At 44.5% G+C, this 15,920-nt stretch overlaps 1 protein-coding gene across 1 annotated transcript in view; it reads right to left on the reverse strand.

Annotated features, from left to right (window-relative positions):
* LOC122932703 (complement decay-accelerating factor-like) overlaps window positions 1-15,920 on the reverse strand; it is a 208,630-nt gene that overhangs the window by 55,738 nt on the left and 136,972 nt on the right. Inside the window, exon 8 of the mRNA XM_044287278.1 lies at window positions 14,813-14,989. Within this exon, the coding sequence (XP_044143213.1) occupies window positions 14,813-14,989 (177 nt within the window). The remainder of the gene's footprint in view (window positions 1-14,812; window positions 14,990-15,920) is intronic.

Below are 15,920 nucleotides of genomic sequence, written 5' to 3' on the forward strand. Positions count from 1 at the left end.
GGGCTGTTTTGCTTTTACAGGTACAGGGAAGCTTCAGCGTGTGCAAGGTACAATGAATTCTCTTCAGTACCAGGAGATATTGGATGAAAATGTGATGCAGTCAGTCACAAACCTGAGGCTTGGGAGACGTTGGACCTTTCAACAGGACAATGATCCCAAGCATACCTCCAAGTCCACTAGAGCATGGTTGCAGAATAAAGGCTGGAACATTTTGAAGTGGCCATCACAGTCACCAGACTTAAATCCGATTGAGAACCTCTGGTGGGACTTAAAGAAAGCAGTTGCAGCGCGCAAGCCTAAGGATGTGACTGAACTGGAGGCTTTTGCCCATGAAGAATGGGCAAAGATACCTGTAGATCGCTGCAAGACACTTGTGTCAAGCTATGCTTCACATTTGAAAGCTGTTATAACTGGAAAAGGATGTTGTACTAAGTACTAAGATTGAATGTCACTTGGGGGTTGAATAAAACTGATAATGATGTTAGCACAGAAAATACATTTGTGGTTATTTCATTATAAATGTTATGTTATATTTGTCTGACTTACAAGTGCCTCTTTGATTTAATTGTAAACAAGATGACTGAAATGATCAAAATCAATTTCAAACTGGCCAAAACACCCAATTTTAGTGGGGGTTGAATCATTTTGAACACAACTGTATACAACAAATCAGGGCCATGTGAACCATGTATATGCACATGCCACCCTGGCTCACCACAAGGCCATGAACAAGCCCCCACAACATCAATGAATATGTAACATTATAAAGTGCATGAAATCCATCAACAATGAATATGAAGCTGAAATACTTATCATAGATATACAGTCATGTGAAAAAATTAGGACACCCTTTGAAAGCATGTGGTTTTTTGTAACATTTTTAATAAAAGGTTATTTCATCTCCGTTTCAACAATACAGAGAGATTAAAGTAATCCAACTAAACAAAGAAAACTGAAGAAAAGTCTTTTCAAGATCTTCTGTAAATGTCATGCTACAAAAATGCCTATTCTAACTGAGGAAAAAGATAGGACACCCTTGCCCCTAATAGCGAGTGTTACCTCCTTTGGCTGAAATAACTGCAGTGAGACGGTTCTTGTAGCCATCTACCAGTCTTCGACATCGGTCTGAGGAAATTTTACCCCACTCCTCAATGCAGAACTTTTTCAGCTGTGAGATGTTTGAGGGGTTTCTTGCACGTACAGCCCTTTTCAAGTCACCCCACAGCATCTCAATGGGATTCAAATCTGGACTTTGACTTGGCCATTCCAGGACTCTCCATTTCTTCTTTTTCAGCCAATCTTTGGTTGATTTACTAGTATGTTTTGGGTCATTGTCATGTTGCATGGTCCAGTTCCGCTTCAGCTTTAATTTTCTAACTGATGGTCTCACATGTTCTTCAAGCACCTTCTGATACACAGTAGAATTCATCGTGGATTCTATGATGGTGAGCTGACCAGGTCCTGCTGCAGCAAAGCAGCCCCAAACCATGACACTTCCACCTCCATGCTTCACAGTTGGTATGAGGTTCTTTTCTTGGAATGCTGTGTTTGGTTTACGCCAAACATGTCCTCTGCTGTTGTGTCCAAATAATTCAATTTTGGACTCATCTGTCCAAAGAACATTATTCCAGAAGTCCTGGTCTTTGTCAACTTTATCTCTGGCAAATGTCAGTCTGGCCTCGATGTTTCTCTTGGAAAGCAAAGGTTTCCTCCTTGCACACCTCCCATGCAAGTTAAACTTGTACAGTCTCTTTCTGATTGTAGAGGCATGTACTTCTACATCAACAGTAGCCAGAGCCTGCTGTAGTTCTCGAGATGACACTTTAGGGTTTTTGGAGACCTCTTTTAGCATCTTGCGGTCTGCTCTTGGGGTGAACTTGCTGGGGCGACCAGTCCTGGGCATGTTGGCAGTTGTTTTGAAAGCCCTCCACTTGTAGACTATCTTCCGGACAGTGGAATGGCTGATTTCAAAATCTTTTGAGATCTTTTTAAATCCCTTCCCAGACTCATAGGCTGCTACAATCTTTTTTCTGAAGTCCTCTGACAGCTCTTTTGCTCTCACCATGGTGCTCACTCTCACTTCAACAGTCAGGAGCACACCAAACTAAATGTCTGAGGTTTAAATAGGGCAAGCCTCATTCAACATGCAGAGTAACGATCTACTAATTATGTGCACCTGGTGTGATATACCTGTGTGAGATCTGAGCCAATTTAAGAGGGAATACATGTGAGGGTGTCCTATCTTTTTCCTCAGTTAGAATAGGCATTTTTGTAGAATGACATTTACAGAAGATCTTGAAAAGACTTTTCTTCAGTTTTCTTTGTTTAGTTGGATTACTTTAATCTCTCTGTATTGTTGAAACGGAGATGAAATAACCTTTTATTAAAAATGTTACAAAAAACCACATGCTTTCAAAGGGTGTCCTAATTTTTTCACATGACTGTAGCATGGTGGGGGTATGTGTGGCGGTCAGGAAAAGAGCCCAACGCGTATCACCAGGCCTGCTGGCTTCCACAGGAGTGCCTGATCCTAGGTTGCACATAGTCAAATATATATGTAGCTAGTAATCTAGGATCAGGCACTCCTGAGGAAGCCAGCAAGCCTGGCGATATGCGTTGGGCTCTTTTCCTGACCGCCACACATACCCCCACCATGCTATATCTATGATAAGTATTTCAGCTTCATATTCATTGTTGATGGATTTCATGCACTTTATAATGTTACATATTCATTGATGTGGGGGCTTGTTCATGGCCTTGTGGTGAGCCAGGGTGGCATGTGCATATACATGGTTCACATGGCCCTGATTTGTTGTATACAACGATTTTAATCCATTTTTTGTCGCGTCTGTTGCTTTAAATAAATTTGATATATTTTAGATGTGCGGCTCCTGTTTCGGTATTCTTTTTCTCCCTCTTTTTTATATTGTGTATTGCATACCGTGAGCCGGCACTCTTACTTCATCTGGATGTGCCCCTGTCTTTTGAATTGCACTCTCAGAAAACACGTCGGCAAAATCAGATATAAAAGGGGGTAATGTCTAAGGCTACTTTCACACTCGCGTTTTGGCTTTTCGTTTGTGAGATCTATCATGGGCTCTCACAAGCGGTCCAAAACGGATCAGTTTTGCCCTAATGCATTCTGAATTAAAAAGGATCTGCTAAGAATGCATCAGTTTGCTTCCGTTCAGTCACCATTCTGCTCTGGAGGCGGACACCAAAACGCTGCCTGCAGAGTTTTTATGTCCGCTTGATGAAGCGGGGCTAAACGGATCAGTCCTGACATACAATGTAAGTCAATGGGGACGGATCCGTTTCAAAACGTTTTGATCAACTGAGCATGCTCTATAAATGTCCCCTCCCCCAGCAACCATAATCGGCCATCTTGGATCAAGTTGCCAAACAAACAGGTAAGTAAAGAAAGTTCTATCTATCTATCTTTATTTCTATCTATATGTCTATCTATCATCTATCTTTCACTGGGGGTGCTGATGGACCTGTGGTGAGGGGAGATTTGGTGATGGCATTGATTGCAGATGGGACTGGGGGGGGGGGGCTTATAGAATTGGAGCAGATTATGGCACTGGGGGGGTGCTGATGACATGGGGGCAGATTATGGCACTGAGGGGGGGGGTAGATGGCACTGAATGGGGGCAGATGGCACTGAATGGGGCAAATGGCACTGAATGGGGGCAAATGGCACTGAATGGGGGCAAATGGCACTGAATGGGGCAAATGGCACTGAATGGGGCAAATGGCACTGAATGGGGGCAAATGGCACTGAATGGGGGCAAATGGCACTGAATGGGGGCAAATGGCACTGAATGGGGTCTTCAAAAACATGATCTTGGGAATAATGTATTTTTATTTAATTTTTTTAGCTTCTTCCAAAACAAAACAAAAATTGGAAAATAATTCCTGCGGTGGGCAAGCCCAAGCTCATCTACTCAAAAGTAAGTTCTGGAAATGAATATTTTATAAATGTGATATATCTGTCAAAGGTGGTCTAAACATGTCCATATACCATTTTTAATCTACATTTGGTCTTATATTATGTCTCGTACAGATGTCTGCACCATCTGAATGAGAGCAGAGAAGCCCACCCAGAGGGCGCCGTAGAATGCTGCAAGCGATAAGTATAACAAGTGACAATTGGAGTTTGTAATACAATTAGATTAATTGCATTAATCAGTATATGCTTTTTTCTAGTCTTCATCCAGCTCACCTGCTGGGGCCTCTGCGTCACCAAGGGGAGGTGGACCAAGCACGGACCAGGGATGCCAAGAAGTATATTTATATATATTCTCTTTAAAAAAATATAATTATGGTTTAACATTTTAGTTGTTTTTGTTTTAGGTACTGCACCTAGAGCAGCCAGGCAGGATACCCCAGTCTCCTCCAGAGTTTGTGGGAGAGCCTGTGACGGTCGGGGACGTGTAATTATCAAATACGTAGTTCTAATTTGCATTTGGTTTTTGTACTTTCAATAAATGGGACCACACCCACCGCCACCATGCCGACTATCAGCTCACCCAGCGGTTCTGGAGGGAGATCAGTGACTCGTTATTCACTACCTGGGGGGGATCTCACCGCGGCGGCTCAGAGACAATGTGGTAAGTACGGCAATATGTATTTTTACCACATGCATATTGTTAACCTAACAGCATGCTAATAATTTTTTTTGTTCACAGTTCAAAAGGTTCTCATTCGGTGGCAGTCAGTCAATCTGGGACCGCTTCAAGAAAGATTACAACCAGGAGGTTCAGGCCCTGAGTGGATCCGCAGCAACCTCAAGGCCACTGTATATGTATAGTGTGGCCTTTGGGTTCCTACGAAGACGCTGGTAATTATTTTATTTTTTTAAGGAATGGAAAATGCGTTTGCTTTCCTCTCCCTCTGAGTGCAAGGGGCTGTCTGAGACAGAGGAGCATTTGGCCCCTCTGTTTCGGGCAGCCCCCTACGGTCTGAGGGACAACTGTTCTCTCCCTCTAAATGCAAGGGGCTGTCTGACACAGGGGAGCGTTTGGCCCCTCTTTTTCGTGCAGCCCCCTACAGTAGGAGGTAGGCATAGAATAGAACCTGGACGCAGTAATTGAAGGCAAATCTTTTTTTTTTTTTTTTTTTAACAGAACTGCCAGCAGCACTCGGGCGCCTGACCCATCTCTTGAAGAGGACCCAGAACTGACCGCCACCCCCAGCCCTCTTGTCCATTATGCCCCTGTCCAGGACTAATCCTGGTCCCCTACCGGGTCCCTCTCTTCAACAGACATTCTCTAATTTGAGACAAAATGCGAGAGCACTGTTGAGTAGTGGGAGATCATGTAGGAGCCGTCATGAGGATTTTGGGAACCTTTTAAAGATAGTTTCCGATGCTCTAGAAGGTTTTGCAGATGAAATGAGGCGAAAGTGGGATGACTTAGTACGTCGCCTGGAAGGGGAGGAGGCGGCACGTAAACTCAGCCCATACCATCATTTTGTGCTAACCTTAATCCCCAGGATGGATCAAATGACGCCCGAGCAGGTACACGAGTTTATAAATTTGGTTGAGAACGGGTCGTGGGAAATTTTGCACACCCCCGTCCCAAACCTATCCCCCATCCCAAACCTATCCCCCATCCCACACATACTCCTCATCCCACTCCTTTCACCCATCCTCTCTCCGGAAACCATCCCATTCCCGGCATCCGTCCCTTTCCCAATCACTATCCTATTCCCACCCCCCGAGCATGTGTTCACTCTTCCTTCTTTTTCATCAACTCCTTCTCCTCCTCACTATGTTGCTCCCACTTCTTTCCAAACTCCCTCTTTGACACATGCTCGGGAACATTCCAGTTCTGACCCGTCCCCTCTCCACACCCACAAATCCACCCTGCATCTTTTCCTGCAGCCCGTCGTTTTGATCCAGCTACTGAATACAGTGGGGCTAGCCGGCCAAAGAGAGTCCATCCCGCAACGGTCCACCTCCCTTCCACAGTTTGAACAATTATAATTTTTTTGTTTTGTTAATATTTATGTATTCTATTAAACAATGTTATATTATATATTATATATTTTATATATATTATATATTTTTGTTAAATAAATTGTAATGTACTTCAGTGTGTGTGTGTTTTTATTTTCTGGTATAGGCTATCAGCAACCTTGGCCACTACAGCTGTTGTGAAACTAGAACTCCCAGCTGCACACTTTGAGTTTATTAAAATGCCCACAGAATTGAAAATAGGTTTTTGGGAGTTTTATTTTCTGAATGGCTGTAGTGCCAAAGGTGGCTGAACCTCTGATGTTGCACGATCAATAACAGGCTTTCTTATAGCTTCTTATTGATCATATTCCCTCTGATTGGCACATGAACAAGCAAATGCTTGTTCATCAGTCAATCATGTGCCTTTTCACATGAGCCCTTGTGGGAGTCACGGTCCATGTGAATCAGCCTCATCAAGAATTACAGAGCACAAAATTTAAATTTCACACTTTATTTTATGATTTACAGATGACACTCTCACATAAACTAGCATGATTACCACAAGTGACATGCTGCTGTTAAAGGTGTTGTCCGGGTTCAGAGCTGAAGCCGGACCTACACAGAATTTGCACCCAGGCAACCGCACAGATGTTAGCAACAGAGGAGTTCAAGCTCCAATGCTCTCCCTTGCCCTGCGCAGAATCGGGCAGAACAAGGGGTGTAGGATTCCGCCAAACAATGTGTTCGGTGACGTCACCGTCTCTAATGGGCAGGCTTTAATCGCTGCCCTAGCCGTTTTACAGGCTAGGGCAGCGCTAAAGCCGGCCTAACAGTGCTGGTGACACCACGGGGCTCACTGATGGGGGCAAGCCTCTGCCTGGCAGCGCTATGGAGACCCCAGTACGTAACCAAATCTCCATAAACTGCCTCTGCCCTGCGCGATTCAGCTCAGCTTAGTGGGGTAGTCTGGGTGAAAATATGGGTATGTCCGGGTTCAGCTCTGAACACTGATAACCCCTTTAACAAGCATTATTTCTCATGACAAGGCAGACTGTGTGATGTTTTCAAACAACAAAAACACAATAGTGCCTTGCAATATTGGGGAAGAGCCAATAGCTTAAAGTGGTTGTCTCAACAAAGACAATTGGGGCATATGGCTAGGATATTCCACCTTTGACTTATAGGTGCGTATCCCAGCACAAGTACACACCTATATTGAGAATATGAAAGTGCTGGTGAGCACAGTGCGCAGGCACATCATCAAAAAATAGCCGAGCGCTGGATAGGCCGTTTCCGTTGGGCCCATAGAAGTGAATGGGAGCAGTGACCGGTCATGTGTGGTGCACTCACATTCACTTCTAAAGCGCTTGGTGTGGCTATGTCACCGATATAGGTGTGGGTCCAAGCAACCAGCATATCCTAGCAATATGCACCCAATGTCTAAGAGGAGACCCCCCCCCCCCCACTTTAATATGTGTGGCTACTACCCTTCACATTTATTTCACAAAAGCTAATGCTACCCATGAGGGTCTTGACCATGTACATGTTCAAAAGAGTGATGCTGCAATGTGAACTATGCCATGCACAAAATCCAAACGTCATGGGTGGCATTAGCTTGCATGAAAAAAGTTATATATCACCAATGTAGCAGAAGCATTCTTGGGGATGAGGAAAAAAGAAGACACAAGGTGTATACAAAAAAGAACTTTGATTTAATTGAAGATAAAACTGTTTAAACAACATTATCCTGCCAACTCACCCCGCCCCCTTTCAGAAACAAAAGTAATCGGCGAAACTGTCCCTTATTCGGGTGACGTCAAGGGTTGACCGATATGACAAATGTTGCAGCCTGGTGAGTGTGCAATCAACCTCTTGCGGGTCCAGGCGCAGTGGTTCCTCTGATGAAAGATAGTTATGTAGAACTACACAAGCCTTGACTACATCATCTATGGTTTCAACCTTAAGATTTATGGCTTTGGTGAGAACATGCCATTTAGCAACTAAAATGCCAAAGGCGCTCTCCACCAGTCGTCTAGCTCGTGTCAGTCTGTAGTTAAACACACCCTTTGTAGTGTTCAAGTCACGGCTAGAGTACGGCCTGATGAGGTTCTCACATATTTGGAACGCCTTGTCCCCTACTACCACAAATGACAATGGAGGTCAATCAGTACCTGGCAAAGGTCAAGGAGGTGGCAATCCAAAGTCCTTTGAATACAGGAGACGTCCCATTGCCAAGTTTTTGAAAGCCATAGAGTCATTTGTCCGCCCATAAGCTCCAATATCAACAGCGACAAATCAGTAATCAGCATCCGCAATGGCCATCAAGATAACTGAGAATATTTTTTGTAGTTGAAGAATTCTGAGCCACTTCTGGAAGGTTTGACAATCCGTATATGTTTCCCATCCACAGCTTGAACACAATTAGGGAATTGGCAGGTTTCCAGGAACTTGTCTGCAATTTGAAGCCACTGTTCTGTATTTGGATGTGGGATATAATCCTCGTGTAATACCTCACACAAGGCACGACAAGTATCACGGACTATACCGGAGATCATCGAAGTTCCCATCCAATACTGGTAATGCAGCGATGACAGACTTTCTCCCGTAGCAAGAAACCTGTGAAAAAAGGAAAAAAATATATAAATAAAAAAAAAATCATATATACAACTATCCAAAAATACCATGAGGACAATGCTTACCTTATTGTCACCATTATCCGCTCTGCAGGAGAAATTGTCCTTCTGTAGTGGGTATCCTGTCTTTCGATGGGTGGTGAAATGCGCTGCAGTAGCTGGTCATAACTCTCGACAGTCATGTGCATATAATTGAAAAAAAATTTGGGATGAGCACGAAGCTCCAAATACAAGACAGAAAAAACGCCTCTGGTCATCCGTTTGGAAGTTATCGGGTGGATCCAATACTGGAGTCTTCTTCTTTCCTGGGCACGTCTTTTCCATCTCGCTTTCAGGATTAGTAACCTCAATCGCAGACGTAAGTGTGCAGGCAATATGGTTCCAAAACACAAAGAGGTTTCCCAGCTTAAATACACTGTAAAAGTGGGTGGACACTTTGAGAGACTCCTCCTCCTTAAAAATGGATCCGCTAAACAGAAGCCAAAACGGAAACAAACGTGACGAACTGATCCACTTTACAGATAGATCCGTTTGGATGGGGTATGTTTGCCTCCGTTTTGCCATTCGTGAGACGATGCCACCAATATGATAACCGGATCAATAGTTTTAATACTACAAAGAAGGCAAAAACATGTAAACTGAGCCACAAACAAATTGCAACGCCACACTTCGGTAGGAAAGTTGTAAATACAAACTTTATTAAAGGTAAAATATTACAATACAGTACATAAATAATTATTTAAGACAGCAGCCATAACAAAATGGAGGACACAAAACCAAGGAGGGGGCTGAGGGGTCAGCACATACGGGACACTGCGAACAGCATGAAAAATGGCATCCACATTCACCTGTCTATAAGGTGCATGGAACTCCTGGACAAAACCAAGGAAAAAGGAAAGAGCAAAAGTGACATGTGGAGAAACATAAATGTAGTAAATACCCGCCGTGTTCTGGCTCCTCAGCCACCGCCTCCCAACGCCGTTTCGCCAGACACGCTGGCTTCTTCCGGGGATTGTGTGTAGGTGGTACTATGGTCTTTTTATAGTGATCTTAATAAGAGGATAACAGATTGGTGTGCTAAAGGAACACCCACAATGGGCGGACCGATAGACCATGTTACCAGATAGACACTCATAAATAGTTAAAATAAACTGTTCAGTCAGGTGTACAATCTAGGTAAAAATTGAATAAGACTCAATAGTTGATAGTCTATGGTATAAAAAGGAGGCACACTGCAAGAACACTGCAAAAATTATGCAAGAACAGCATATAGGTTCAGAGTAAAAGGACCTTCTGACATAAGGTTGTGGGTGTGGCCAAACCTCACATTACACAGATCATGTGAGGAGGCTTGTAGTTTCATAGTGGTAGGACCTTATGACGCATATTTTTGTGGGCGTGACCAAGCCTCACATGACATGATTTATGGGCATGGCTAAGTCTCACATGACATGGTTTACGGGCATAGCCAAGACTCGCATATAATGGTTTGTATGCCCAACTAAGCCTCACATCACATGATCTGTGGGCATAGCCAAACCTCACATGACATAGTTTGTGGGCGCAACTAAGTCCTACATGATCTAGTTGGTCACTACGGACAACAGTGATCGCGTATAATAGAACAACTGAATGAATGCCGAACCCAGTATATACCAAATACGTAACTACACAGCGTATAATTAACTAGTACAGGACCGCCACATGCAGGATCGCGTCCTGGCGGTGGCCCTGTAATTCCTCCTGGACACGCCGGCCCGCACATGCGCAGTACGGGCCGGGAATCGTTAAAGGAGCACTTTGTCACCAGCCTGCCAGCCAATGATCATCGCTGGCAGGCTGGTGACTTTAAAAAAAAAAAAAAAAAAAAGAATCGAACCAGAAGCCATTTAACACCTTATATTTATAAATATAAGGTGTTAAATGGCTTGTGTGCTCCTCTGCTGGTCCTTTTTGTCGGTTGGTCCCAGCAGAGGAGCACACATCACAGTGAGTACACAAACACCACACATTCAGCCCCAGATCAACCCCCATCACCCCAATTAACCCCTTGATCACCCCTGTCAATCACTAGTGAGAGGGAAAAAAGTGATCAGTGTAAACTGTCACTTTTTTTTTCACTAGTATTGACTGTTAGGTTTTAGGATAGTTTAGGCCCCTTTGTTAGGTAGTTAGCGTTGGTTAGCGCCCAGCCCACCGCAGCGCAGTCACTGATTCGCTGATTAGCGTATCGCTAATCAGCATTGGTACTTTTATAGTATCTGTAAGTGATCAGAACTGATCACAGTCAGATCTATAATAGTATTAGTGTCAACTTAGTTCGCCCTCCACCCAAAACGCAGCGTTTGCCCAATCAGGCCTGATCGGTCGCCCACACGTGCGGTCACCCACGCCCGCCCCGGCGCAGTGACAAAAAATATATATTTTTTGATCACTGCACATTCACTTTACAAGCGCTATGGCGATAAAAAAATTCATTTTTGATATTTTTTATCAATCGCAGCGGCTTCCGGTACTTCACTAGCCTCCCATTTGTAAGACAGGCTTGCTTTTTCACTTTGATAGTCTCAGAGAATACCCCCTAAATTTAGTTGACCAAATGGCAAGTAAGGGGTATTCTTCTGAAGAGGCCTACAGGCTTCTGACCCAGTCGGATGAGGAATGGGAACCCTCATTCACTTTACCAGCGGGTTTGAATACGAACCTGTAGAAAGCAGTGGCAGTCTGACCCAAAGTTCGGACGAGGAGGTTGAGGCCCCTGATACCACCAGGCGTACCCGGCCCCATGTTGCTGGACCACAGGTTGCGCAGGATCCGCTTCAAGGGCAGCAGAGTGGGGCTGGCGCTGTCAGATTACGTAGTGAGGCATACACCAGCAGCGCAGCCCATCCTGGACCTACTACCAGCACTGCCGTACAACATGGTGAAGTGGCGAGCACCAGAAGGGCAGTTGAAGCTGGTACGGTGGCACGTGCATTAGTTCCCCCATTGCAGCCACCGCACAGACAGGCCCGTAGAGCCCCTAGAATCCCTGAGGTGCTGGCAAACCCTAATTGGCAGCCCCCAACTTCAGCCGCACCAGTAGTTCCACCTTTCACTGCCCAGTCTGGAGTTCGGGTTGAGACAGCTCAGATCGGATCGGCACTGTTTTTTTTTTAGCTGTTCTTGACTACGGAGCTGTTAGACTTAGTCGTGGCAGAAACAAATCATTATGCCACTCAATTTATAGCCGCCAACCCGGGAAGCTTTTATGCCCAGTCTTTGCTGTGGAAACCCGTCCAAGTTTCCGAAATTAAAACTTTTCTGGGCCTTCTCCTCAACATGGGCCTAACAAAAAAGCATGAATTGAGGTCATATTGGTCCACGAACCCAATTCATCACATGCCCATGTCCTCTGCTGCCATGTCCAGAAAACGATTTGAGACCATCCTGCGTTTCCTGCACTTTAGTGACAACAGCACCTCTTGTCCCAGAGGCCACCCAGCTTTTGACCGGCTCCACAAAATTCGGCCCCTCATAGACCACCTTAACACTAAATTTGCAGATTTGTATACCCCTGAGCAAAACATCTGCATAGACGAGTCTCTTATACATTTTACTGGGCGCCTTGGCTTCAAACAATACATCCTAAGCAAGCGCGCCCGGTATGGGGTCAAATTGTAAAAGCTCTGTGAAAGGGCCACAGGCTATATGCACAAATTTCGAGTCTATGAGGGTAAAGATCAGACCCTGGTTGCCCTGACTACCTGGGGAGCAGTGGGAAGACAGTCTGGGACTTGGTGTCACCCTTATTTGGCAAGGGGTACCATCTTTATGTGGACAATTTTTACACAATGTAATGTGTAATGAAGAACTGCTTGCGGTGTAATGGAGAGACAAGCGTGACGTTTACATGCTCGCCTCCATTCACGCAGACACGACAATCCAAATTGAACGAGCAACCGGAGTCATTGAAAAGCCCCTCTTGGTCCACGACTATAATTTGCTCATGGGAGGGGTGGACTTCAATGACCAGATGTTGGCTCCCTATTTACTTTCCCGCAGAACCAGACACTGGTATAAGAAGGTGTCTGTATATTTAATTCAATTGGCTCTGTATAATAGTTTTCTTCTCTACAGTAAGGCTGGGAGAACAAGATCCTTCCTCAAATTTCAGGAAGAGATCATCGAGAACCTCCTGTATCCATGAGGTTCCGTGGCCCCAACCACCAGTGTAGTGAGCCGTCTACACGGGCGACATTTCCCCAGTGTTGTTGCTGGTACCTCAAACCAACCGCCACCCCGAAAAAAAAGGTGTTGTGTCTCTAGCAGGAGTGGAATAAGGCATGACACCCACTATTTCTGTCCTGACCACCCTGCCCTATGCTTAGGGGAGTGTTTCCGGAAGTACCACACACAGGTACACTTAGCATAGGGATTGCATCTCACAGGACAGGCACACAGGGCTCGTAGGGCCATTTCACTCACAGCTGCTGCAAACCTCTCCTTTCACCTGGGACAAAGTGCATAATGTACTTCGCCACATCTCTGGGAGATTTGCGCTTTGCACATTGTCCCATGGGGAAGGAGAGGTTTGTCCTATAAAAGGTAAAAAAAGCAAAAAATAAAAAATCACCGGTAAGCAAAAAAGTTAATGTTCTGTTCAAAAAGTTCATAAAAGTTAATGTTCTGTTCAAATGTTATTATAAAGTTCATGTTAATAAATTTATTGCGTTGCGGCCTGTTTTTATTTTTTTTACCTTCTAGGTGGACCAACCGATGAACCAGCTGCAGCACTGATGTGCATTCTGACAGAAGCATTGCGCTGCTGTCAGATTACACAAAAGTCGGTGTAAGCGGCGCTGCAAGACGAGATTTCTCCTCTGCAGCAAAAAAGATATGTTTGCCGAGGCTTATGAGCTGAGGAGGCGGTGGTGTTCATATGCTTTGGCAAACACTTTGTATATAAAAAAAAATAATATTTTTTTTTATGTGAATGGAGAAATCGGGTTTGCCAGGGCATACGAGCTGAGTGGGTATGGATGTTGGGCAGAGCTCCTATGTCCTGGCAGACGCCTTTCCCCTCCTTTTTTTTGGCAGAGATTTTTTCATCCACATTGATCGATGCGAATGAAGAAATCTGTGGCGTTCATTTTTTCTTTCAGCCCGGAGGCTGAACGGAAAAAAGAATCTCATTACCCGTATGCTCAATATAAGGAGAATAGCAGAAACTCCTAATGCTGGCCATACATGTAATGATTGCGGAGACCCTCAAATGCCAGGGCAGTACAAACACCACACAAATGACCCCATTTTGGAAAGAAGACACCCTAAGGTATTCGCTGATGGGCATAGTGAGTTCATAGAAGTTTTTATTTTTTGCCACAAGTTAGCGGAAAATTATGATTTTTTTTTTTCTTACAATGTCTCATATTCCACTAACTTGTGACAAAAAATAAAAAATTCCATGAACTCACTATGCCCATCATGAAATACCTTGGGGTGTCTTCTTTCCAAAATGGGGTCACATGTGTCGTAGTTATACTGCCCTGGCATTTTAGGGGCCCTAAAGCATTTTTTATATTGTAATTTTTTATATTGTCATTTTTTTCATTTTTTTATGTAATAAGTATTAGCCCCCTTAGGGGGCTAGAACCTTGAATCTTGTGATCCCTTGTCCTATTCACTGTAATAGGGATCTGTTAGGCTACTTTCACACTAGCAGCAGGACAGATCCGACAGGCTGTTCAACATGTTGGATCCGTCCTGCCGCTATTTCGCCGTGCCGCCAGACTGCCGCTCTGTCCCCATTGACTATAATGGAGACGTGGGCGGAGCTACGGCGCAGCGCGGTGAGAGGCCTCCGGACTAAAAAGTCAAACATGCAGTACTTTTAGTCCGGCGGCCTTTCGCTGTGCACTGCCGTGCTGCGCCGGAGCTCTGCCCCGTCCCCATTATAGTCAATGGGGACAGAGCGGCAGTCCGGCGGCATGGCAAAATAGCGGCAGGACGGATCCGACAGGGTGAACAGCCTGTCGGAACCGTCCTGCCGCGAGTGTGAAAATACCCTTAGGGTAAATAGGATTTTCACATGCTCTCTGCTGTGCTTTGTGCAGGCTTCCTGAGAGTCCAGGCCTTGCTAACCGATCGAAGCCCTGCAATTTCACCGATTGCGGCACCTAAGGGGTTTAATTAATTGATTTGTAGCCAACTATTCATCCAACAAACATGAACTTACCGTTGCATTTCGGTGGAGAAGGCTCCCACTGACCTCGACTGCTGCAGGTGATTAAAGGTGAACCATTCAAAACAAAGCCTGCCTCACACTCGAACCTCACAGCATCACCCTCTACATACACTCTTTTCAAGCCCACAATAGGCCGGGAATTTGCAACACTTGGAACTTTGCAAGGAACTATAAGAAAAAAGAAACATCTCCTATAAATATTAGAAACCTACAACTCCAAAGAGGTTTTTAAAAACAGTGGCCGAAAATTAACACTTTACATACGAAGTAGATTAAATCAGGTAAACGGGGAAAAACCAGGAAAACATTCTTCAGAGGAGGAGAATTACGGATTTATAGTATAAAAGACTAAACCTCTTAATGGTTTGGAACTGTTAACTACCTAAATTTTTTTCTTTAAATTCCTGCTCATTTTGTCCAGTGGGTAATCCTAGCCACCGGAACCCTCCTCATAGCACTAGCCAGGTACATAACGGTCTGATGCTTACAGCATTAATTAAAGGGGTGTCTCTATTTTAGCAAGTGGCATTTATCATCTAGAGAAAGTTTATACAAGGCACTTACTAATGTATTGTGATTCTCCATATTGCCTCCTTTGCTGGCTGGATTTATTTTTCCATCACATTATACACTGCTCGCTTCCAAGCGAGACAACCCCTTTAATGCTAGGAACACCAGGTCCATGTGCACTTGGCCAGCAGCCACAGGTCCACAATTCAACTGCATCACCATCCTGATGGTCATAGAGCAGTATTTTATGCTGCTCCTTGGTATTTGGTTTTGCTGGGACTGTATTTTGTGCTGTCCAGTGGTATGGCTGGCCCCAACCAACTTCTGTTGTCCTGCCTGCTTGTGTAGCCCCTCCTTCTGTCAATTCAGACGAGCCTACAACCTTTTTTTTTTTTTACAGAGCTACTTTAAGATCCCAATCCGCCCTTGCTACTCAGTGACTGACAGATATCCCTGTGTGCAGAGATCATGTTCGGATAGCTGTCAATCATGAGTAGGTAGGCTCACTGGAGTTCTAAGCGCAGAATGAGCAAGAATTGAAATTAATAAATTATAACATGAACGTTAATGACTGGTTTTCTTCAAAAAT

The sequence above is a fragment of the Bufo gargarizans genome, chromosome 3 (assembly GCF_014858855.1).
Source record: "Bufo gargarizans isolate SCDJY-AF-19 chromosome 3, ASM1485885v1, whole genome shotgun sequence".
Classification (NCBI taxonomy): domain Eukaryota; kingdom Metazoa; phylum Chordata; class Amphibia; order Anura; family Bufonidae; genus Bufo; species Bufo gargarizans.